Below are 25044 nucleotides of genomic sequence, written 5' to 3' on the forward strand. Positions count from 1 at the left end.
ATAAAATTTATTTTTAGGAAAAGAGTTAAATGGAGAAGAAAGAATGGAATTATTTAAACCAGAGACTTTTATGATTTTTCTCTGCGCTGTTACTTATGTCTTCACGACACATTCATAATTCCAGAATGGCCAAACATATTATCGAGTTTTCTCCAGTGTTTTGTTTCCTGAACTGGGATGAGGCCATGCCAAGTTTCAGTTTCAAGAAATTATTTTTATGTTTTTACCACTAACCAAGTTGTAAATTTCCCGGGAAAAAAAAATTGATGGAAATGTTGACACAACATTTAGAATAGTGTTGCAAATGTGACGCTGTGCTACAAATTGTGCTGAAATGATTTATAACATTTCCAATAATTTAAAAACTATTTTAAATCACTGCCAGGTCCTGCATAATACATGAACCTTGACGGATTCTCCAACAAGTATCAGGTCACTACAGATTTCAATTTCCCTCTTTATGTTTAAAAGGTTGCATCTGGCAGTTAAAAGACTAAAACCTCAGTCAATGGTTATGGTGTGATAGATACATGCTGGAATATTATTTTCACCCGGTAGCTTTCTGTAAGTAGGTCATACAATTTTACAGTGCTCTGAAACATCAACAAAGAGCTTCCTTACACAGTAACTCCAGAAACTGACTCTGAAAGAAGTTGCACTAAACTTTAATTTTTTTTTTAAATTATTATTATGGAAACTTTTTTTCTTTACTAGTCTACACGCAGTGCATCATCTAGGGAAGACCTTCGTAATTTATTGTAGAAGGTCATTTTCCACCCACTCTTAAGAGGTTTTTTTTTTGTTGTTGTTTTTTTTTTTTTCAATTTTACTTTTATATTTTCTTATTCAGGACCAGATATTTTTAGAAAACTTTGCAGGCAGGCACCTAACACAACATGTCACCCACAAGAAGTGGAAAAGAGGATGTTGAGGAGACATCTGGAACAATCAGGTTTGGGAAGATGGGGAATGTCTAGCTGTGCCTGCTTGAGTAGATGCTCAGGTAGGTACTCTGCCTTTCCCTCCCTTGTGTGGCAGGTACCGTGTGGGATGTATCCCATGGTATTTTGTCATGCTTGGGTAAAAAGTGCTGTTTGCTGGCCATAGGTGAGAAAACCATCTCAAGGAGTATTCAAACCCAGGAGCAGGACTGGATGGTTCTGATGGGTCCCTTCCAACTCAGCTTTTTCTGTGATTGCTGAACACTTTGACATGGTGAGAGGCCTTTGGCAGCACCGGTCAAGACAGCGTGGAGAAAACCGAGTTTTAGGCACGTACGCGTTATCACCTTGTTCTTTAATATAAATTCCTCGCAACATCTTGTTACATGTACAAACTCAACGGGAGGACAACATCTGTGATTTGTTCACGCTGCTTCCATCCCTCACACTAATTATGGGAGGCTCGAGCAGAGCCCTCTTTCCCCCGGCCCGGGGGAGCGTTCCAGCCCCAAGGCTGCCCTCGGGGGGCTGCTGTCGGGAGAGGTCACATCGCCCCCGTAGGACCGACAGCCCCGTGCGACCCCCGAGGGCGGCTGGGGCCCCGGGGGCGCCGGTGGCCGCTTCCCCCCGCAGCCGCCTTCCCGCCCAGGGGACGCGCCGCCCCCCAAACTTTATCGCCTTTCCCCCTTTCTCTCTCCCCATTTTTTTTTTTTTTTTTTTTTTTTTTTTTTTTTTTTTTGGAGGGAGAAAAGGTGGGGGGAGCTCAATTTCCCACTTGCCAACAGCAGATAAAAAAGTGGGGAGGGACCTCTTCTGTCACAGCCTATGTAGATTAACCTTTCAATTAGCTGTTATCAGGTCCTGTGTCTTAGCACCAGTCCTCGCAATCTGCGTCCGCCCGCACCGGGGAGGCTGGAGGTCTGGGGTGGGTTTCTGTTTTAATTTCTAAATTAATGATAATTGCTCGCGTGGCTCCCCTCCCCCGCCGAGAGCCGAACGCGTGTGTCTGATCTGCCCGTCCACCTTTTAGTATTTTGGAGTGAGAAGAGGAGCCCCGCGGAGGAGGAGGAGGGGAGACAAGGTATTCTCTCTGTATTCATCTTCTTTTTTCCCCTCTCGCGGAGGGGCTTAGGGAAGGTAACTGGTGCAATCAATCCGCTGGCTGGGGATTCCCTCCACCCCCTCCCCGGCTCGTCTGGCTCTCCTGGCTGGGTCTCTTCAGTGTGTATGTGTTTGGGGAAGGGGGTGGGGGGAGGCTGTGTTGTTGTTGTGTTCCTGGCTCTGCTTGCAGCCAGGAGAGAGAGCGAGCGGGCGAGCGAGAGACAGAGCGGAGAGAGCGAGCGAGCGAGAGAGAGAGAGGAGCCGCGATCGCGTTTCAGGGGCAGCACATTCCGCAGGAACCGCTGCTGCAGAAACACACACGGGCAGAGAAAGGAGGTCATTGCAAGCAAAGGGGGGAACCTGCATCGGAGGTTAGATTCCCAGGAGTTTATGCGGGGGATAATAGGGAGCATGCGATGGGGTTTGTTTTGCATTGGGTGACAGGCTGCAATTTGCCATAATAACCCCCTTTCCCTCCCCGCTCCCAGCGCAGGGGGCTTGTCACTAGGCTGGGTACTTTTTTTCCTTTAGCATCGGAGGCTGATGCACGTGTTTGCAGACACTTGCGCTGGGTAAATGCATTGCAATGCTCTGCGTTTTGCAGGGGAGGGGGAGCAGCAGCAGGGGGTGATGGCTGGGCTGGATGGGGTGGGGAGAGTGGGAATGGAGTGGCGGAGGGAAGCAGGGGATGGCTGAGGTTTTTGTGTTGCATGTTCCCACCCTGTCTTTCTGAGGCGGCAATTGTTCCCTCGCAGACGGGGTGACAGAGAAGTCCCTGTGCTTCGCATGGCGAAACTTGCAGGGACCTGCATGTGGCTGCAGAGCTGGGAGTCATTGTCGTCGTCCCCGTTCCCGCTCCCTCCTCCCTCCCTCGGCGGTGCGGGGTGTGTGTGCGCGATAAGCGGCTGCCAGTGCCAGGCACCTTGGGAGGGTAATGCTGCGAGCACGCCGCTCCATCTCGCCCGCCCGGGCGAGAGCCAGCCTCCGAGGCACGCGCGTGACGCTCAATATTTAAGGCGGCTCATTAGTGTGTGTGGCGCGCCCGCCCGCCCTGCCGAGCTGGTTCAGGCGGCCGCCGCCGGTGTCTCGGCAGCGCTCGCGCTCCCGAACAAACTTCGGGAGCGAGCGGGTGGGGCGGCGGTGAGGGAGGGGGTGAGGAGGCCGGGGGGTGGCGGACGGGCGGCAGCGGCAGCCAACGGGAGGGCGGGATTGCGAGAAGTCCCGTCCCCGCTCACGGCCTGTGACCAATCGCGAGCACCCGAGGCCCAGCCGCGAGGCGGGTGGGTGGGCGGGGCGCGCTAGTGTGTGGCGGCGGCGGCGGCCAGTGTCAGCCGCCGGCCCCGCCCCCTCCCGCCTGTGGGCGGTGCTGAGCGCGCAGGGAAGGGGCGCGCCGCGCGATTGACAGGCCTCGCCCGCCAATGGGAGCGCCGGGCCGGTTGCTGGGCGGGCCGGGGCCGGTGTGGGCGGGTGACGGACAGCCCCCCCCGGCCCGTGAGCGCGCAGCGGCGTGCGCGGCGCGGGCCAATGGCGGGCGGCGGTGGGCGGGGCGCGGGGTAGGTAAGGTTTTAATGAGCCTCCATTGGGCTGTAATCAGTGTCATGTCGGATTCACGTTAAGTACAACAGGGCGAGACAAAATGGCGGCGTAGGTGCGCCGAGCCGCGCGCGGCGGCAGCGGGGCGGTCGCGGCGGCCGCGGGCGGCGCGGAGCGGGGCAGGCGGCTCGGCGCGGCCCGGCGGCGGGAGCGGCGGAAGAGCCGGCAGCAGGGGGAGCCGCTGCGGCGCCCGGAGGAGGCTCCTCCCCCCGCGGAGGTGAGTGGTACCGGGGGGGGTCTCACCTGCCTCCCGCGGGGGACGCGCGGCCGTCGCCCCCGGCCCCGCCCGGTGCCCCGCGGTGCGGGTGCGCGCCCGGCCCCGGGCTGGCCCGGCCGCGGGTCGCCGTGCCCCGGTCAGCGCCTGCGGGCTGGGGGCTCCCGCCTCGGCAATGGCAAAGCCCGGAGCAGGGCGGGCAGGGCGCCGAGCCAGCGCCGGCTTGGCCCCTGCGAACGCAACAATGCCTTGGCCCGAGGCTCTAGGCGTTGCACATCTCCGTGGCTGGGCTAATACTGCGAAAACCTTGAGTAAGTTGGGGAGGGGAATAGTCCAGGCTGGCAGTGCCACGTTTTGGAAGTGATGTTCACATTGTGTGTTCTTTGCGCGGACCTCACCTCTCGTACTCTGTCACTGGGTATTGAAAATAACCCCCTCTGGCAAGGGCAGAGGGATACCCACCCCTGCTGTTGAAAACCACGCTCCCAAGAAGAAATGTTTTCAGCTCACCTTTTTCCAGGTGAACTCTTGGGAGTGATTATTACCTTCCTATATTTCCTGCTGTTCCTTAGTACTGTATTTTAAAGTGCTCAGAACTTCCACAGTAGAAGGTGGGAAAGGTGAATTTGGGTGATTTTGCTGCTGTCATGTTGTGCTGATGCTGTTTCCTCTGGTGGCGCTTGCTGCTGTCATGTTGTGAAATGATTTTAAGCGTATGATCTCAGAGAAGCTTGTGGGGTATCTCAGAGCACAAGCACTTCCATCAGTTCGTTTCACATGTGCCACTCGTCTCTCCACACCCCCGAGTCTTTGGTGCAGTTTTGAAGTTACTGTAGTGTCTACACATCTGTATTTTTAAAGCATATAGATGTGTCATTGCCCTTTCTTATTATTGGAAACTGTATGTTGTGTAAAGAATAATACAATTGGCTTCATGACCTGAGGAATTTTAAGAGGAATATGCATGATGGGAGTCCTTACCAGGATCTGCTTTCTCCCCATCTCTTTGTAGGTCTATGTCTTTTGCAATAGGAAAACAACTGTGTTGTCTGTTTTGCATCATTAATTGAGATGGGGGTGGAATACAGAGTTGATTAGCTACAGAATTCTTAGTAATGGCTTGGAGCAAGGAAAAATGTCAAAAATGGAATGCAATGGCAGTCTTCTCTTCTTCCTCCTCCTCTGCTGCAATCCTTACCTGACCCTGATGCTGCAGCAGAGAGCTGGCCTGCTGCTGCTCCTCCTGAGAGTGTGCAGAGCAGGTAGGAGGGAGCAGAGTGAGATTGAGCTTCACAGGTCACCGGTGGGTTGCACAAGTTGCTGTCATCTCCCCCGGCTGCATCTTCTCCTCACCTCTTTCTTTTAGTTTTTTTTTTTTTATAAATGTGTTAATCTCACTTTTTAAAAGTTTAACTGCATTTACATTTATGAAAGCTGAAGCAGACTTTTCATTAATTAAAAAAACCCCAACCTTTAGATTGTATGTTGTGATATTTGTGTAGTAACTTTTGGTTTTGATTGTGAAGAGAAGTGTACCTTTTTTTGCTCCTGGATTTTTGGCTACACCACTTGTTTTCACAATCTGGATCACCTGGAAGCAATTCCAGGTACTAGTTCAGTCTGCAAACCACCTTATTAGAGGATTATGGGATTACTGATGACACCTGAGATTGAAGTGTTCAGTCACTGCCTTCTTTAATTATAATCATCTGTGCAATAGGTGTGTGCATTATAAAGGGCACATTTGCATTCATTCTAAATCCCAAGCTGAAATTTTGCAACTTCTTTGTATTTATCTGATAATTTATGACCTAGGCAAAGGGACAAGCCTTGACTAGAGATGGTTTTTCATGTTTACAGCTAATGGGTTATACTTCACCCTCGAATGCTTCTGTTTTCTAGCTCCTCAGTGGCAGACTTGTTAATAGATTTGGTCAGTAATATAGTACAGCCAAACTTTCTCAAATGCTTTTATTTTCAATATAAGATACCAGAGAGCATGGAATGTGAAATATGGCAAGTTATGTAGAAGGAACTTCTTGACTGTTGCCATAAAACTTGGAAGTTGTCCTGTTTAAGAGTATGGAAAATCTATTTTGTGATTGAATGAGTGCTGCTGATGGTGATTAAAAGTTAGTTAATTACGAGGGGAGGAAGATTAATAAACAGACACGAGTGCCTAAATAGACTAATTTATAATCACTTATTTAAAATGGTATTTCCTCAAAATCTGTTTGGCTAATCATCACACTTTTTATATTAAATTATGTATGGCCACCTTTTTGTAGTTTTGGTAGAATTGCATTCTAAACTTAGAAACTTGAATGTAACTTTGTATTTCTGAGTATCCTTTTAGGTTGAATCTTGCAAGGTTGTTTTTAAAGCTATTTGTTTTGTCTTATCTAATAACTTTGCATGTAAATGTGTGTATTTCTGTACTGCCAATCTTGGATCAGTCTGTCTTGATTTCTGAAAGATCTCCTTAATTTATAGCTCCAGGATATAAATTGTTTTGCTGGGGAAGATGTTTGTTGGTGAGGAGTTATTCTGCCTCTAGTGTGTGGCAGGCTTTGGCATGGGAGCCATGGAGGTCGGGGGCTGCACGTCAAGTTCATGTGCACCCAAAATGCCAGAGTAAGAGAGGCTCTGAGTTGTGGCAAAAGAATTTAAAACTTGGCTTGCATGCACTCTGCATGGTTCCTTAAGGCAGAGTGAACTTGGATACTGTTGGAAGGTGTCTATTTAAGATGTCTTGATTTTTGCTCCTGAAATATCCTGTCCAGTGCATTGGGAACTCTGTTCCTGCTGATCCACTCCACTGGAGTTGATTTAGTAGGTGCTAGCATGCAGGAGGTTGTATTACTCGTAAGGAGTTTTAAGTAAATAAGTGAAAATGTAGTTCTGAATGTATATGGCTGTGAAATTTCTGTACCAAGCAGTAGGCTTTATATGAAGATACAGGTTTATGCTAACCTTTTGCCACAGTCATTGGCCAATAAAAATTCCTGTAACCCACATGTTATAGCATTTATACTGAAATGTTCATCAGTGTCCAGGAGCTTGGAACAGACCCTGTACTGTGTGTTCTGGAATTTAATGGAAGTGATGTGGTCGCTTGTATGAAATTTAATACAACAGTACTGCAGAAGATGTAAAACTGAGACAAGTATGTCTGACTCAGCAAATGCAGTGTTCAGCATTTAATTAAGTTGTGACTGTCTTAATGAAGACTTAGAGTGGAACAGACTAACTAAATAACTTTAAAAGTAGCTTTCTAGGAATCTGGGGCTTTATACGTAACTACAGAGAACTTTCAAATCTAGGAAGAGTGTATAAAATAGCCTAAATGTGAGTGAGCCTCCACTATATATAGGGTTCTGCTTTGCTGTGTTATTGAATTTTCAGTGTCAGATTTGTGAGAGAATTTGTAGGGTTTATAATACCATGGAAACTCTTTCCTTCCCTATATTTGTGTGCATTTTGTAGCTATGGTGTTATTTTGGAATTATCTGAAAACAGTGAATATAAACAATTCTGTTAGGGAAAGAATGGGTTTTGCTAGCTGGAGTAAATAAAAAAGGTCTGTTTACAGAACAAGTTATTGTTTGCTTACAGATACTTGAAATGCACAAAACTGTTGTCAAATTCAGCTTCCATGAGTACGGTCTGGAAGCAAGAAACAGGATCCAATCCATGTGGATCAATAGGGTTCAGTATGTGAGACAGTTAAGCATTTAGGGCCTGCATTTGCATCAGGAATGTGTCTGTTTCAGTCTGGCAGTCACTTGAAGTTTCATATTTATAAATCTGAAGTTGTTTTAGCTTTGATCAGGTTTGAGGAAGACAGATTAATAAAATGAATTGATTAATATTGACTGTTTGGGTATAGAAAAATTTTATACTCATCAGTAACCAGCTGCACTTTTGGTAGTAATTCTGTTGTATAGGTATAATAATGTGTGAAACATGAGTTGGAATTTATATTTAAAGACATTTTCGAGGGGTAGAAGAAGAAAGAGGTTTAGGGCCAAAAGTATGTATTGTAGTACTCTATTATCTTCGTAGTTGCAGAGGAATCTTTTTATGAAGTTGAAAATAATTTAGATTAGTGTATCAGTTCAGGATAGACTACACAAATATTTTTTTCCTAGTTATAATTTACTCAAGTTTTTGAACATGATTTAAATGCAGGATGGCTAGAATAAACATATTAAAAAATGGGGTCCAGGACTTGTGTAATCGTAGATGATTTTGTTATTTGTAGGATGCTTGCCATAGCTTTATAAATATACTTGCATATTAACTAGTTTCAAATCTTTGCCATGAAACTGGTGAATCTTCTACTTGACAAGATAACCCATGCATTGAGAATGATTTTTTTTCTCTTCTGTTTTTTGTTTTCCTTTGATTTGAAGTAATTATGCAATTCTGTTAATGCCTTCAAAAGTTCTCATACTTCATGGCAGAAAAAACTAATGCTTCAAATATATTTGTTTATTCATTATGCAACTCCTGTCTAAGTTTAATTTGTGAGACTTTAAAATGGTTTTATTTTTTTCATGTGTTCCCAGAATGAATAAACTCCTCATCAAGATGTTCTTTCTGGTTTCTTTAATGAGTTTTTGTAGCCACTGAATTTTCTATTGGAGTGGTATTCCATATTAAGTAAAAAAATAAAAAGTAAGAAAACTGTGAGTCAATGAAATGTTTTTCAATGTAATTTCTTTACGCATCTTTGTGCTGACAACCTGTTTATGTGAAGATGCCTCCTGTTAGTTTGTTTTCATTTCTGTTCCTAAGGGTTTGTATCAAAAATGCCTCTGTGTTGCAGGCCTGAAAATGAGAGGTGCTTTTGTGATGCCTTTTGGTTTTGTAGGGTACCTAAATATTGATGAAGGATGTAATACTTGTAACTTGGTTCTGATATCTTTGGTTTTGATTTTTAAGTTGTGTAATCAACATGGCAGGACACTTAGAGACGGGATACTGTAGGAATTGGGATTTGTCAGTAATTTATCTTTTATTGCTTGGGGTTTGGTTTTCTGTTCGTTTGGGTTTTCTAGTGCATGTGTAATCCGTGTAGAAATGATCTGGAGGCAGTTTGTTTTAGAGAGTGTTTTCAGATCCCTGACTGAATGGAAATTGTCCAACAGGTCAGTAGTAGGTTAAGTGTTGGGGTAATGGAATTTAGGAAAGCTAAATCCACTGACTGTTATGAGAAGCAGAAGGATTTTATGGTGACTTGTTTGGTGTGGGGTGGGAACTGACAAATGTTTCATATAAAATTACAAAGATTTTTCTGTACTGCAGCATCTATAGTATGAATGCATGTCTGAATGCGTTTTTAGTTTTTAATACTTCAGTATTAACTGTATTCTCTCCCTGCCTCTTGTTTTTTTTTTTTTCTTTTTAAAGGTTGCAACAAACTTTCTTTTAAGGAGGTACCAGTGTCATCACAGATGAACCCCTTCTACGTTTCAGTAACAGTAACATAATTGGAAAGTTTCAGTGGGGAGGTATTTCCCTGCTTTTTCCGACTCCTCAGGGTGGATATTTTTGCCATGTGTCCAAGCAGCGTGTGGAATCCTTTCATTTGTGTTTGAGGTGTGAACAGCATCTGAAAGATCTGCTAAAAGGATAAGGAGGAACCTCTATGGGTAACTCTTGGCTGGAAACAATTACTGGTCAACCATGGTAAAACTTGCCAACCCTCTTTATACGGAGTGGATTCTGGAAGCTATACAAAAAGTTAAAAAGCAAAAGCAAAGGCCTTCTGAAGAGAGAATATGTCATGCTGTTTGTGCTTCCCATGGATTAGATAAGAAGACTGTTTCAGAACAGTTGGAACTTAGTGTTCAAGATGGTTCTATTCTTAAAGTCACTAACAAAGGTCTTGCATCCTACAAGGACCCAGATAATCCTGGACGGTTTTCATGTGTTAAACCTGGCACTATTCCTAAATCTGTTAAGGGATCTAGAGGAGCCTGTAATGAGCTTCGTAATGTGGATTGGAATAAACTCTTGAGAAGAGCAATTGAAGGGCTTCAAGAACCTAATGGCTCCTCCCTGAAAAACATAGAAAAGTATTTGAGAAGTCAAAATGACCTAGCAAGTATTTTCAACAATCCTGCCTTTCAGCAGAGGTTGCGGCTGGGGGCCAAACGTGCTGTGAACAATGGGAGGTTACTGAAGGATGGTCCCCAGTATAGAGTGAATTATGGCAGTTTGGAAAGCAAAGGAGCTCCAAAATACTCCAGCACCTTCCCAGCTTCCCTTCCACCTGTCAGCCTGTTACCCCATGAAAAAGACCAGGTAAGTCTGAAAAATGTAATAATGAAAAACTATTCTTGTTATCCTTTGTTTATTTACCTAATAGAAAAGGAATGGTTCTTCTTGTGCTTTATTTACTCATTTAATTGTGTATGAATGGGTATACATGTCCAAGATTTATGCAGAATCAGTTCTGGTAAACAAATTTTACTTGCCTCCCTATGTCCTGCCATTCTGCATTGGATAGTTTGCTTTGTGAATTTGCAGTAGATGAGCAGAGCAGCAGGGAAGAGTACAGCTGTATGCTCTGTTGTAGGTGTGAGATTGTTCTGTCTTGCCTGACAGACTGGCGTAGCTGAAATCTGCAGTGCGATTTGATTGTGGCCTTTTACCTTCATTTTCTGCTGGCATATACAGATTTTGTTGTGGTTTGATGGCCTGAGATGCCACTGATAGGACTCAGGATGTTTAAGACAGAATTATTATTTTTTAAATTATATTTGTATATAAATAGTGAGCTTTAAAATGTCAGTGAATAGAAACTGGAATTAATGTTAATATTCTAGGAACAGAAGCGGAGGTGTCAGAGTGACAATTTGAGCTGAACTGCAGTATCCTCCTTCTGTTTTACTTTTGTTGCACTCCCTACTTGGATTTATTTTTGCTATTACTTGAGTCTTGTTTTGAAGTTAATTGTTCAGAGTTTCAGCCTTGGGGGAGAAAGGGCTATCAATTATTTTTTTGTTTATGAAAGGATAGTGTCAAAGATGTCTGCAGGCATTGTTTGATCATTTCCCATTTAGTATGGTGAAGTGTGTTTGGAATTTTCAGTTTTCTTTGGAAGAAGGAAAGTTACCTGTTGTAGTTGAAGTGACTTAGTTAAAATATTTCTAAGTTGGTGGTTTGGGGTTCTTTGTTTCCTTTTTTTGTTTTCCTCTTCTGACTGGTCAAGTTTCATGGCAGTTGTTTTGAACATGGAGGAGTCCAGACAGCTTTGCTATTCAAGAGGTGCCACCAGTGTCTCCTGGAGGCAGCATGATGGTTTTCAGTGGTCTTTTTGCTTTGATGGCGAGATGCTGGGGGGTGCAGAGTAGAAAATGCTTGTGTTGGAATGATTTAGTGAGGTCTTCAGGAACAGTTGTTTGGGGAACCGTCCAAAGTGAGTAGTTGTAGCTTTATTTTTGTGAGCTTCTCTAAATGTATGTTAAATATGATTGCATTTGTGTAAGGATATCTATTTCTGTCAAATTGGACTTCTCGGGTGTTTGAGGGATGCATGGAGCTTCACGCTCTATAATCAGAATGGAAATTCAGAAGTGCTGCACACTGTGCAATTACTGCTGTAGCTGTACACTATAAACATTTAATTACTTGTAGTGGTAAAGCTGTCTGTTTAAGTACTTTGGGTTTCTACTGTAATTCTGATACTGTAATGACATTTAAAATTTGAGGGCTGGAGTACTGAGCAGCCCAAGTAACATGAATTTTGTAGAAACAAAATTCTCCCATGTTGGGCTACCTACTGAGACTGGCAGCCTTTGCAAGGAATGTTAGTTGGGTCATGGTGCTGAAAAAGCCATTACTGCCATACTAAAATACTGGTATAAGGATAAATCTGTCTTCTAGAAGTTAGCCAAACAAATCTGTTCTCTAGCAAGTGCTTTGGCAAGAAATGAGCTTTCATTTGGGTGCCTCAAAATTAGCAGTGTGACTTGCGTGTTTAAAAACTGGCATACGGCTTTTCCTGACAAAAATAGTTTTGATGTGAGGTTGGTGAATCAGTAGTTCCATGTTACTGTAGTTTACCACTTAGTTGTGCTAAGTTACTGAGGTTACTGAGCAAATATATAGAGACTTGTTTTAAATATGGGATTTTTACTGTTCTTCACTATGTATGGCTTTAAATACTTCAGGGACAGTTCTGAAAGTAAGTGTACATAGGTTGTCCCTGTCACTGGGATGTGACTGCATCTTCATTTGAAATTGATGTTAATTTGTACATAAGCAGGGTGACATTGCAAGAAAACTGTTAGGCTATTATTATTGGAAGCATTTAAGAGACTGTATGGGGCATGTCAAGATTATTTATTGAAATTAATACAATGAATGTATCCAACTGGCATCTCTTGGGAATGGCTAACATTTGACAAGATTGGCATATATTAAAGTTTGTTTGGCACTTTCTATAGCTAGCACAAGTAAGAGATTATTTCTGTTGGGGTAGCTATTTTTGTATGTTTGTTTTGGCTTTTTTATTTTCACATACTAGAGGTGATGTTCTAGTATGTTTTTTGTTGACTTTCCTGGAGGAAAAGAACAAATGTAAGGGTGCACAGAAATATGTTTTGATGATGGTGCAAATTTGAATAATTTTGATTATCTTTCTTTAATGCATAATTTTTAGCAGCTCATCAGGATGAGGCAGAAGACTTGGTCCATTAGAAGTGCATTGGAGCTCTCCCTTTGTCAGTCTGAACATTCACACTCAGAGTACCAAATGCAGACTCTGAACCTTTCTTCCTGAGTAAAGGTGATCAGAAGAGATGCAGTATGGCCTGTGTGGGGTATCGTGGTTGTGTTGTGTTGGGGTTGTTGTTGGCTTGTTTGGAGTTTTTTTGGTTGTTTGGGTTTGGGATTTCTGGTTTTGTTTGCTTGCTTCAATCACCCACCCAAAGCATCTGAGTATGTAGTGCACTGAGAAGATAAATACTGTTGAAATTCAGTGTCAGTGAATTCAGTTTTGCAGACCTGGAGCGTTGACTGTGTGACAGGAGTGTTGAGTGATTTGCATTCTATGAATACTTGGAACATGGAGCTAGAAGTGCCAAACATTTGTCTTAGTGGTGATGCTGTGGAGCTGCTTTTCTCATCCCTATTAACTGAGTGATCCAGTTCAACTAGATATAGTTCTCTTGTTTCATTAGATTCAGAAATAGCTGCAGTTAGTTACAGAAATACAGCAGCCATGTTTCCTCCTGTTATCCATAGGCCTGGAAGAAAGTATTTGGATAAAAATGGTGTTTCAAGTGTTATCCTGGCTTTTCTGGGTTTGGGCAAAGTTGTATCAACTCTTCAGTTACAGCAAGAGAAAGGATGCAGTGCAGCTGTTTAAATTTTCCCCTTCTCAATCCCTTTCCATTCCCCTGTGTGTGGAGGGTTGCTTTTCCATCTCTAAATGAAGAGATACAAGTACAAGGTGTATGAAAGATAAGATCTTGTTGGAAGGTCAGGAGCTTTTGGCAGCTATATAGTGTCTAGGTGGTATATTTTAAGTGTCATGAGTAGTATATCTTATATAAAGGACTTTTCAGTTATCTGAAGGATTCTGGTGGCATTGAGGTAAATGCTCACTTGGTGTCTGGACAGGTGACTTGAATCAATGCAATCAAAAGGTGCCAGATTTAGTGTTAACTGGGTGTGTGAAGGACAGCATCCAGCCAGAGATGGAGCTGCCTTAAAAGTGAAGGAAGACTAAGAACAGTGTTATCCTTCAGGATGAAGACTTGCAGTGTCTTTAAAAAAAAAAAAAAAAACAGAAAAAAATCCTCCTCAAATAAAGAAACAAAAAAGCCAAAAAAACTACATGCACAAGAAAGCAGAAAAAGCATTCATTCTGTTGTGCAGCCATTTGATCTCGTGCACTTCACTGTGTTGTAGTGCATATTTAAACAATTTAACTGCTCTTATGTGCTCTTCCTTATGCTCCCTTTTGCTTCACACCTTTTCTCACCAAGCATTTCCCGAAAAGGGCTGTATGAATATGTTAACCAGAAAATGCAGTGTAAAAACTGGTTACATAGTAGGGAAGGGTGTGAAGAGAGAAGAAAATTGAGTGATACTTAGCTTTTCAGTAAGCCTTTGAAGCATTAAAATGCACTTCTGTAAATGCAGCAAAGTGGCATTTAAAACTTAGAGTTCTAAGAACTTGAATGGTGTCAATTGTAGAATGGCAATTTTGCTGATGTTTTCTCTGTTTTCTTTGTCACTTGGACAAGCACTAGGAAGGTTCTGCAGTTTGGGAGTTGCATGAAACCTAGTAAGTCTTGGGAGTTAGCCATCTGCTGAGCACAAGTGCTGTGTGACTATAAACGCAAAGAAAAATATTTGTAGGCTGTGTAGGCAGCTCTTTATTTGCTTATTTTTAGACATAATTTTAAAAGATAAATTGAGCTTTTAAAGATGAAGAGGGAGTGGCCATTGTAACACTATCAGAGGGCTGTGGGAATGCATAGTGTATCTCAGCAGTTTAATCTTTGCCATGTTCAGAATAATTAGTACTTAAACTTCAAAGATATTGTTCAAACGAAGATGGCTTGATGTTGGTTCTCCTCAATGCTCTCTTGCACAGCTCAGCTGTGATTTTCATCTGATTCTTGGCATGAAAAAATTTACTAATCTCTTTCACTTTCAGTTTGTCTTTCTAAGCTGACTTTCATGCAAAACTGAACTTGTTTTATTAATTTTTCTTACCCTGAACTCCTATCTAATTTTGTTTTCACTGGCCTATGTACATTTAGCTTTTCAAATGTAACTTGGCATGGGTTGAATTTCAGTTTTCTGGTATGTATCTTGTGCCAGTGCAGACACTGGGTGTTCCTCCTTCTGTCTTTCAGGCAAAGGGCCAATCTATAGCGAATTGCGTTTTTGGCATTCAGGCTCCTCCTTGCTCAATTTTTCAGCTTCCTGCCTTCCTGTGGGTAGGCAGCAAGAGAGTGTTGGTTGAGATTTCTTGTTGCTTCTGTCCTCTAGATTTCCACTGTGCAGAAACAGAAAAGGGAGGCAGAAATGAATGCACAATGTGTCTTTCAGATGTACACATAAGGGGATATTCGTAATGCTGAACTTTGAGAGATGCCTTTATGTGGCATCTGGGCTTCTGAGGGTGAGTCTGAGCACCAAAATACAGTGATGGCAAAGTTGTCAGTCCATAAAATACTGTTGTCTTAGGATGCAGCCTTTGTTTCTTTCCTCTCAACATCTTCATGGTGACAAAGTACTGAGGAGTGTTGGAATTACCTGGCAAACACAAAGTCTCATGTTTGTGTTTCTCATTATTTCAATTCACAAGTTACCTTTATTTCTTGGAAGGGTGGCCTACACCTTAACTGTGTGTAGATCTGGTCCTGGAAATCCTGAGATGATTGCTAGATTCTGCTGCTCTTGCATTTTGGGTTAAGTTTTGGATTTGGAATGATGTTTTGGTGGGTTTTGTTGTTGATGTTTGTTTTATTTTGGGGGGTTTTGTCTTGTGTGTGTAGTGGTTTATATTTTTGTTTTGTTTTTTTTCCAAACCTGTGGCTTCTGAAATGCTGCAAGTGCCAACTCTGTGCATAAGCCAAGGGAACAGTTAGGTCCTTTTAACACCTGAGATACCTGAGCTTACCAGAAATTGAAGTGGAAAATTCTCATCATCCCATATTGTGGAGAAGAAACTCATACCACTGTACAGATGGATATATATGGCTTTGGGGGCTTATTTTTGTGTTTTACAATTCAGCGTGTTTGGACCAACCCAAGAAGCATATTTGTAAAAGTTGTCTTGAATTGTACAGTGGTAAGTTAAATACTGCTATTTCCTGAGTTAGATTGGTCTGTTCCTTTGTAAGGCAGGGTAGAGGTTAGTTTGCAATTTCTGATGTGACTTATTTTCTGCAAATAGGGTGATATTTGCAGTAGCCTAAAGATCTGAGGCAAGACCCTACTCATTGTTTTTGTTCTCCCCTAAGCAAGATATTCTGAGCATAGTTCTGCATGATGGGCACGTGGTTCTTGTTTATTGCAAGGAGTGATTCCAAACCTTATACTGCATGCTAAAATGTGATTATTTTTGTTGTTTCCCTTTGAAATTAATTGGTGTGGGGTTCTGCAATGAGTCCTGTATTGAAACTGACAGCAGTGAGTTAAAGAAATCCTGTGTAATTCCAGCAGTTCTATTGGTGTTCATTCATCTATGCTATTTTCTGTGAACTCCTCTCTCTTAACTGGGAGTGACATTGAATTCCTAAACTATGGTTAGCGGTTTTACTCTTTGCATTTTTCCTCCCAGACTAAGTTTTCTTCAACTAGTTAATGCACAGGTCAAAATCAAAATTCCTTCTAAAACAATACCAGTAGGCTGCTTTAGAAATAAGGAGAGCTACATAGCATAATTTCTCAGTGCTGTTTTCTTATCTGTTCAAAGTGTCTTTGCTCTTCAGTATTCAATAGTAGTGATGGTCTGGACTCTTGGATATTTTTTCTGTGTCAGTTGAAATGTGACAGCAATTCCATGTTGTTTCTTATTGCTGCAGGAACTTTATTGTAAAATGCGATGAAAAATCTTGATAACTTGCAGTTGAAGTTGTCTGCTATTTTTGACATATTTTTCGTCAAACTGCAGTTTTCCAGTTTGGTAGTTGTAAATGGCATAAGACTCTCACTTTTGAAAGAATTTCAAGCTAGCATTTAGAAAAGACTGGTAAAAACTCCAAAGTTTTCTTTACAACTTTAAATCCATTTATGGTCCTGTTAGCAGCTTGGTTCTCTGTGTTCAGGACTATATTTGCCTGGGTGTAAGGACAGAACCATGATTTAAGGGCCTGTTTCAAGCCAGGACACTAGGACTGTATGGAACCAGGTGGATGGAGTGCTGCTGTGTACTGGAGCAACAGTATTAGGGCTCAGATGGTGACTGTAGAATTTTGAATATAATGGCATATCAGATCAGGCATCTCTTAGCTAGCAGATCCACTGCTGTCCTTTGTGGTTACCTGGTAAGGGTCAAATCAGCCTTTAAACTAGTGTGTTTTCCTTCAGTTGCAAAATTACTTGTATTTATTGTTGTTTTTCCCAATCTGCTTGTATCCCTCATTGAGGAATATTATTACTGGTGTCTCATGGATCTTTTTATGGGTTTTTTTCCCTCTCCAGGTTCTTTGTGAAGAGCTCCAAGTTTTGAATTTGCAGGCACAGCCAGCCTTCTTGAAATGAAAGGGTGTGACCTGTTACAGGAATGCCTGTGCAGGCAACTCCAGGGCTGCTGGGCTTAGTTCCAGGTCTGCGTGGATTATTTGGACTTCAGGTTGTGCTGTAGATAAGATGTTACATAAGGAAAAATCCCATGTGGTGAGGGAAACTGCAGGCTTGTAAACTGTCTACTCTTATGCCTTGTCACTGCAGTACTAGCTGCAAATATGCATGAGTTTCTGCTTTGTCAAGTTTTTTGTGTCTAAAGGGGCACAGTCCCATTTTTCTACCCTCGTGGTTGTGGTGGTACAGTCCAGCAGTTACCAATTAAAGCAGTTCTAGGTGGCATAGGCTTGAGTCTTCTGGTTTTAATTACAAGCAGGACTCTGGCACAGGAAAAAAGCTGTGTATGATCTCAGCTTTTTTCAGAGGTGTCTGGTAGGCATGGCTGATGTCTCCTCATCTCAGAATAGGAGCAGAGCTAGCTTAAGCTGTTGTAAATTTGCCACACGTTTTCCACATGCTCTCCAGGAGTTAATTTCATCACTGGTGGTATTTTGAAGTTGGCTTCAATTTCACATCTGTTTTTTCCAAAATGGTGCTGATGAGTGACTGTAGTTTTAAGAACTAATTTTTATGTAATGTCCATGTATCCATGGCAACACTAACCAGCAGTGTTTGCATTTGGCTCAATAAAAGACAAATGTCAGCGGCACCTGTGTTTCAGATATAGAGTTCAGGCAAGGCAGTTCTTAACTAATGAGTAAGTAGAACTATAGAATTATTTAGGGTGGAAAAGACCTCAAAGATCAGTGAGTCCCACTGTTAACCTAGCACTGCCATGTTCACCCTTCAGCTGTGTTCCTAAGGGCTGTTTCTGCATGTTTTGTGAAGGCTTCCAGGGATAGTGATTCCAGCACTTCCCGAGGCAGCAGGAAGTATTTACATGTAACAGCTGAAAGCAGTACAGTCAAGATAAAATTTCCATTCATGTGTGGGACTGTTGTGTTCAAGCACATCTTTCAGAACTATCTGTTGGATGATTATAGTGAAGATGGAGACTGCGGTTTTTCAGATGGCAAAATAATAAGAGGTAACTGTTGTAAGTTGCATCAAGGGAAACTGAAGATAGATGAAGGAGAAAATCTTCTAAAATGAGGATGGAGAGACATGGAACAGGGACTCAGAGTAGGTACAGAATCTCCATCCTCAGAGGCGACCAGAGCTGGATAGGCAATGTCCTGGGCAACCTGATTGGTAAAAATGTGATAACACTTACTTGCAAGTAGTGTGAAATTCTTTAAAATGTTTAGCATTAGTGGATAATGAGCAGTAGTTAGAAAAGACTTTATAGAAAAATACAGTTAAGGGTGATGAAAAAGTCAGTGTTTGAGTCTGCAAAGATTAGGACCAAAGTAAGCTCTGTTATGATCATTGAACTTAATAGTAGCTAGTTAACAAGTTCTATGCTTTTGAAGGCTTCTGTATCACTCCCTTCTATTCCAAATTTAAAGATACTCAGCTTTCATGTCCTACTTTGATTTTTCTCTCTTGACCTCTGAATGCTAGTATGCCTGCTGTAGGAGTTGGTTTAACAAAAATCTGTTCATGGTAGAGGAAGAAGACAGTGCATTGACTCCTGCAAGTAAGTATTTGGTTATCAGTCAGTTTATAAAGATAAACACAGAGGTTAATGTAATAAACAATGGGGTTATACATAAACATGGTATTTTCCAATCTGAATGTTTTTGCTCTGCCTTGAACTGTCTAGCTCTCTTCCCTTTCCTCTTTATCCAGTTGTAAAGGCTGAATGTCACAAAAAACTTACTAATGCTGTTTTGCAAATAATAATCTCCTTTAATATTGAAAAATTGTATAGTAAACAAAATGTATTTATTTTTATATGTTTGGCATGCATTCTGCTGATCTAGCAAAGGAGGCTTTTGGATGTTACAGATGTTTTCTGAAGGTCTGAAATTTATAGATAAATCAGTGAATATAGAAATGCCTCGAGCCACAGGCAGGATGGGTTCTCAAGGCAGCAGCAGGTGCTGAGTCCCTGTAAGATGCTCTGTTACTGTGCCTGTACATGGATGTTTTAGCTCCATGCAAACTGGGGCTCATGCTCTCCTGGAAGCCAGTGACTGTGGCTCAGTCAAAGAATGCTCCTGTTGGCTCACTTGACTGGCTTGTCTGCCATGCACTTAAGGAAGGAATTCCTGGTACTTGTGTTCAGTAAGTTCTGTGCTTTGCCATTGGGAGTTTTTGTGACAATGGGCAGTTGTTTTTGCTTTATGAATTTGTGCACTGTGTTTAAAAACCAGTGACTAGCTGCTCTTCTTGCAGGCATGTTTTTAGTCTGTCAGTGGAGAGTTGCAGGAGTCTTTTCTGATCTGAACATGAGATGGGTGGTAGGAGTCTTTTGTTTGGATTAATAGCCCACCGCAGGAATCTTTCCTCTGTGTTCCCAACTTCCTCTTCTGCTGTGAATTCAGGATGATAGCTCAATTCTGACTGTGAATTCAAGTAAATAAATGTGGCTTTATTCAGCCTAGGATTGACAGATTTTGTTTTATGTCTTCTGGAAAATACTAGTGATGGAAGAAAGCAAAACTACTCATTATCTGCTAACATGAACCAGAATCTGAATGATTTATGTTTCTTTCTCAATATTGTCTTTGGATGTGTTTTGAAGAGGCCTCTGCATGACTTGTTTTCTAGAGAAGAGCTTGTAATATAGCTGAGAACAAGCTCTTTTCCATTTCCTGATATCCGTCTGGTGCTAAAATTCTAATTTGCTTGATGTTTTGCTAATGCAAATGAGTTTTGCTAAAACAAGTGTATTTCTAATTTTGTCAGAGGTTTTGTATGGAATTTACTTATAAAGATTAATACTTTAAAATTTTGTATTCGCTCTCATGTAGCAGAGAAGGGAATCATAAAATAGTTTTAGTAACTAAGTGGTATTAGCATCTAATCTCTTATTTTGCTTTCCTGTCAAAAATATTTATCTTTGTTTTAGTGGACTTCTGTCTTAGCTTTCAGTTTCTGACAGCAACCTTAATAGCAAATTCCTTCCTTTCCCCACAACACATGCATGTTTCCTTCACTGTTACTGATACTGTGAGACCAGCAGCTTCAAATAAGGTTAGCTTTTGTCTTTTATGTGCACAGCTAGAATGATTTCCATTGTTATTGCTTTCTTAGGGCATGACAACTTGACTTTTTCTTATTTAAGATATGTATTTAATAAATTTTACCAATTAGAGTAGACATCTGTTTGGAGATCAGCAGCAATCAAAATCACTTGTGAAGAAATTGTTGGCTCGTGATGCATCTAAAATATTTCTGGAAGTTCAGCTTCTTTTAGCTGTTGCTAAGAGATAAATTTTCATTGACATGAGTGATGTGAGGACATGTCAGCATGCTACCAGTTGTTTTATAGGCAGTCAGCTCTGCCGCCTTGCAGATGGTTGGAAAGCTCTTGGTAGAGGATAAATGTGTGCTGATTATCTCATTGAATTAAGGTAACCTTTTGTTGTTCATTGAATTCTGCAGAGCAGGCACTGAGCAGCTGCTCTGCTGTTACATTCTGGATTTAGTGAATACAAAGATTATGATAAAAGGTGTTTAGTCCTGTTCTAGGTACTGTAAGAATTTCTTATTTCATACTACCTTTTAAGTGTTGGTTTTTACTGGATTGGTTAGTGTGTTCAACATGTTAACTAAACTGAGTTTTTCAACTTTGTTGTCACCACATGCTTATTGATATTTTCAAACTTTGAAAGCTCTGCATTTCTTCAAGTGCTGCCAAGGGGACAAGCTCTTGTTTTCTGTCTGATTAGACTTCCCTAAAATATAGTTTAAGCAATCTGATGATTGTCAAGTTCATAAATATATTTACTTTGGATTACATTTATGAGTGTACACTTAATCTATGGGAGTATATTTAAAGGTCATAGTTCACTGTCATGTTAAAGCTTCCATGTAGACTTGTTTTCCCCATCCTTTAGAAAACAAATTAGTACACAGAATTTTATTAAGGACTGTTTTCAGGATTTGGAGTATTTAATTTCTAGAATGATTTTGGAAAGGGATTGGGGAAGGAATTGTAGCATTCCCCAGACCAAGCTTAAAGTACTTGGATTGCAGAAAACATTTCTGGATTGTTAGTGTCTACACACTTTTTCATAAAACAGTCAAGGTCTTCAGATCAGTAAAGCTTTGTCCAAGAAAATTGTTTTGTAAGGATCAGAAAGTGAGTTATTCTCAGAATATTTCAATTGCTTCATAAATTCAGTGGGTAAAATATAAATCAAATAAGGTATTATTCTGTTAGCTATACATAAAGGAGTGTGCTTATGTACCTTGCTAAATAGAAGGGGGTAATAGACACTTCTTCATATAGACCCTACGTCTGAGGGTTGGTGTTAAGGCATGTTATAGAGAAATGTTTCTCAGATCCAGTTTAGGCTCATCTTCCCTGCCCTGTTTAGATGTCACTTTGACTTCATTCCTGAAAGCTTTGGAGGTTAATTTATTTTATCAAGTACATAATGTTCTGCAGGGTTCTTAGGTTTCCTTTCAGCCCACATCATACACAGATTGGACTTTGACCAATAAACAGTTGACCATCTTCCATGCAGTTTCAGGCAGTGTTGTTGGGCTGCTTCTGTAGAAACTATATTGTTCAAAAACTAGAAATTCTGTTTTAATGCTAGGATTAAAATGAAAAGAATCTATGTTAAATGAATTTTGTTACATAAAGGTTTAACACAATGGGATATGATATTCTCAAACCCAGGAACTGAAGTGGTTTTTTTCTGCTGTAGAAATATCACAGCCTAATGATGCACCTTTGAAATTAGGAAAAAAGGAAGCAACTTCATATTTGTTTCATTACCCCCAATATATTTTTGCCCTAATAAGCAAATTGGTTTCCATTTCTGAAGACAGTGCTAAGACACTTAGTGAAATACATTCCATCATAAATGTTCAAAATAGCTTCTCAGACTGAAGAAATTGCTCTTCTCCTGTACCTAGTGGAGTTTTTATGGATTTTTTTTTCTTTGCCTTTTAGTTTACTGAAATGCTGACTTCTAACTCCAGTACATTTCCAATAGTTCCTTTCTACCTCTGCTTCCTATCAAACAGATTTCTTTTGTCACCTGGTTTGTATTTTGAATTAATTATAAAAATCTGAGCTATTGTCATAGCTTTAAAGAATGGTCTGCTTAGAATCTCTTAAGATTGCCTCAGTGTTAAAACTAACAATTGCATAATATGATATATGAAAACTAAGCCTCTTAGCGACCTTCCTTAGAATGTATTGCATGACTAAGGTAAACTGATATTAATTCTCTTTTCAGGCAAAGCAGACCAAAATATAATAGCTCCTGCAGTGGTATCTTTCACTAGTGAGTGACTGTGGCCTTGTTGGAGATAAGGATGATTATAAGGCAGGTTGCATGATGACCTCAAAAGTACAGCTTCCAGTATCAGAGTTGGAAAGGGCAGCTCCTGACACAGCCTGGGTTACAGCTCTGCTGTTCCTTGCTGCTCTTACAGTCTAGCCCAAAATGGCCCAGATAAGCTTTGTGTGTACTTGTAACAACTTGGAACTCAGTTATGTGATCTAGCAGTCACCTTCACCTCTGATCTTTGTAAGGCCTGTAATCAAGGGTGTTTGCTTTTGGATAGCTTTTTAGTAAAATATTGCAAAATGCTACAGTTGGAGAAAAAGCCCTTGAGTTTGTAATTTTAAATTTAAACTGTTTTCTTGGAATGAGTTTCACTGGGAGGAGGTACCACAGGGAATATTGCATATTGCTATATATCACTCTTCATTGAAAATGAGCTGTTAGACTATAAAGCCAGTAAGGGAGTAATTAAATTCTTAATTGGGGCTGATATTAGCAGAGGTAGAATGACAACTGTTTTGATTCACAGAAAACAGCAACGGGGAAGCATGACTTAGAACTGCCTTCCAAACCAAGGCAGAGCTCTTGCTTGTTAAGAGCTCTGTGAAGTTGTATTTGTTCTGCTATATTCTGTTGATATGCTGACTTTTATATACAAGTACAAATATCACTTGTCCTAAGAGTTTTTAACCTAGTACTATGAGAAAGCAATGTTTATATTTTATTTGCAGTTTGAATGCATTTGTATTCACAAACCTGTAAATAATTAGTCTACAAAAGTTTTTTCTTAGTAGGTCTATTAAATTCCATCACAGCTCTGTTTGATCCAGCTTATGCCATCAGCACTTACTCTTGCTGTGGTTAGTACCACAGAAGGGAGGTTTGGTATTTATGCTCTATGCTTGTTTTTTTGTTTCTCAGATGTGCTTTTTCAGGCTTGTCCAAGAGTAGCATAATTTAGAACAGATAACCCACTTAGTGAAAACAACAGCAAAACACAGAGGGGTTTTGTTTTGACTTTAAAAAAGTATTTTTTAAATATATATTTTGGCAATTTGGCAGAAATAAATTGAAGATATATTTTTTGTGAATTGTGTTGGATGAACAGTAGCTTCCATTGAGGGTACTGACAAGTGTCCTGTTAGGAAAGTAAGAGGCAGTAATGTATAATCTGTATAAAACCTGTTCACATGACATACAATTTAGCTACATTCTCTGGGTTAGTTTGCCCAAATTACCAGTTTGTATTCAGACTCTGTACTTCCTGGGTGATACCAATATCAGTAAAAACAGTATACTGCGGGGTTTGTTACTTTTGTTTTGCTTTGAATGCTTCTCAAGAGTGTTAATTAGGAAGTCACTAATACAGATATCTCAAGTGATGGAAGAAGCCCAAATGTTATGTCGAAATGGACAGATTTCCTTCTTCTAAACTTGTAACTACTTTGAAGGCTTGAAGCTCAGCAGTGATTCTGTGTACAGCTGTTTCTGAACTGCTCCCATGAGGGAACCTTAACTGATAAGATCTTAACATAGGTTTTGTGGTTTGACTGCTCATAATTAGGGGAAGGAAAAAGCCAACTATGATTTGAGTTTGCCATTGTGGTATAGGACACAGTATAGTTCATGCTGTTTCCTGTCATGCAATAATCTCTATTAGGTTTTTTTCCAGAGTTTAATAGTTTTATATTTAGCCTACAATAATTTGGGAAAATGAGACACATATATGGGAAGTGTTGGACCGTTCATCTGCTGGAGTAAAGAAATGGGTTTTTTTTTCACCTGTTTCATTGGCCCTACCTTTTTCCATGCACCTACCTGCCTTCCGCTATCAGTTCACACAGCTCAAAAACATAGCTGGTTTGAGGTCCTGACTCAGTGTGTGTATTTTTTGACTGATGTAAAATTGAGTAGAAAATGCAAGCTTTACATGCTGTTTATGTTTCCAAAGTCTGAAGTCAGGACTCATCAATCCCTTCCCAAGGTTTTTGTGCTTCAGGATCTGCAGTGCTAGTATAGCAGCACAGGTGAAGCTCAAGAATAGTCTATCTAGTGTGTTGGCTCAAGAGCTCAAGCTTTTATAGCTGGATTAAAATAATCTTTCTTTGGTCATGACTTGTAACACTGAATTAAATTCTGACTAAATTAAATAGATAATCCATTAGAGTAGAATCAAAAGACCCAGTGAATGCAGTGAAGACAGTTTTTAAGAGCTTAATTTAATGCTTAATTATTCTGACTTGGGAGAAGATTCTGTCTTGAGAGGTATGATGCAGATGCTCTGTTTGAAGATAGGAAGGTTCTTAGCTAGATTACAGGCAAGCACCGTTCTGCAAAGAAATAAAGAACGATGGAATTTTGTTATTAGCACGTTATTTGGAATTGAGTAGCCTTGTTTATGCTGCAGAAGCACTTCTGTATTACTGCAATTTTCTTCTGTTTAATGTCTGAAATGTACCTGATTTAAGAAGATCCTGACTCTCCTCCATGATACAACAAGTTTAAAAGTAACCTTTCTATACAGAGGACCACACTGTTATCCTTAGCTTTATTAATATTT

The 25044-nt window shown here is 40.9% G+C and overlaps 1 protein-coding gene across 1 annotated transcript in view; it reads left to right on the forward strand.

Annotated features, from left to right (window-relative positions):
• Positions 1 to 1824: 1824 nt before the first annotated feature.
• Positions 1825 to 25044, forward strand: part of KAT6B (lysine acetyltransferase 6B) — a 101421-nt gene continuing 78201 nt past the window's right edge. The window contains exons 1-2 of the mRNA XM_059476629.1: positions 1825 to 2022; positions 9265 to 10161. Coding sequence (XP_059332612.1) covers positions 9541 to 10161 — 621 coding nt within the window. The 5' untranslated portion in view covers positions 1825 to 2022; positions 9265 to 9540. The remainder of the gene's footprint in view (positions 2023 to 9264; positions 10162 to 25044) is intronic.

Source organism: Ammospiza nelsoni, chromosome 8, assembly GCF_027579445.1.
Source record: "Ammospiza nelsoni isolate bAmmNel1 chromosome 8, bAmmNel1.pri, whole genome shotgun sequence".
NCBI lineage: Eukaryota > Metazoa > Chordata > Aves > Passeriformes > Passerellidae > Ammospiza > Ammospiza nelsoni.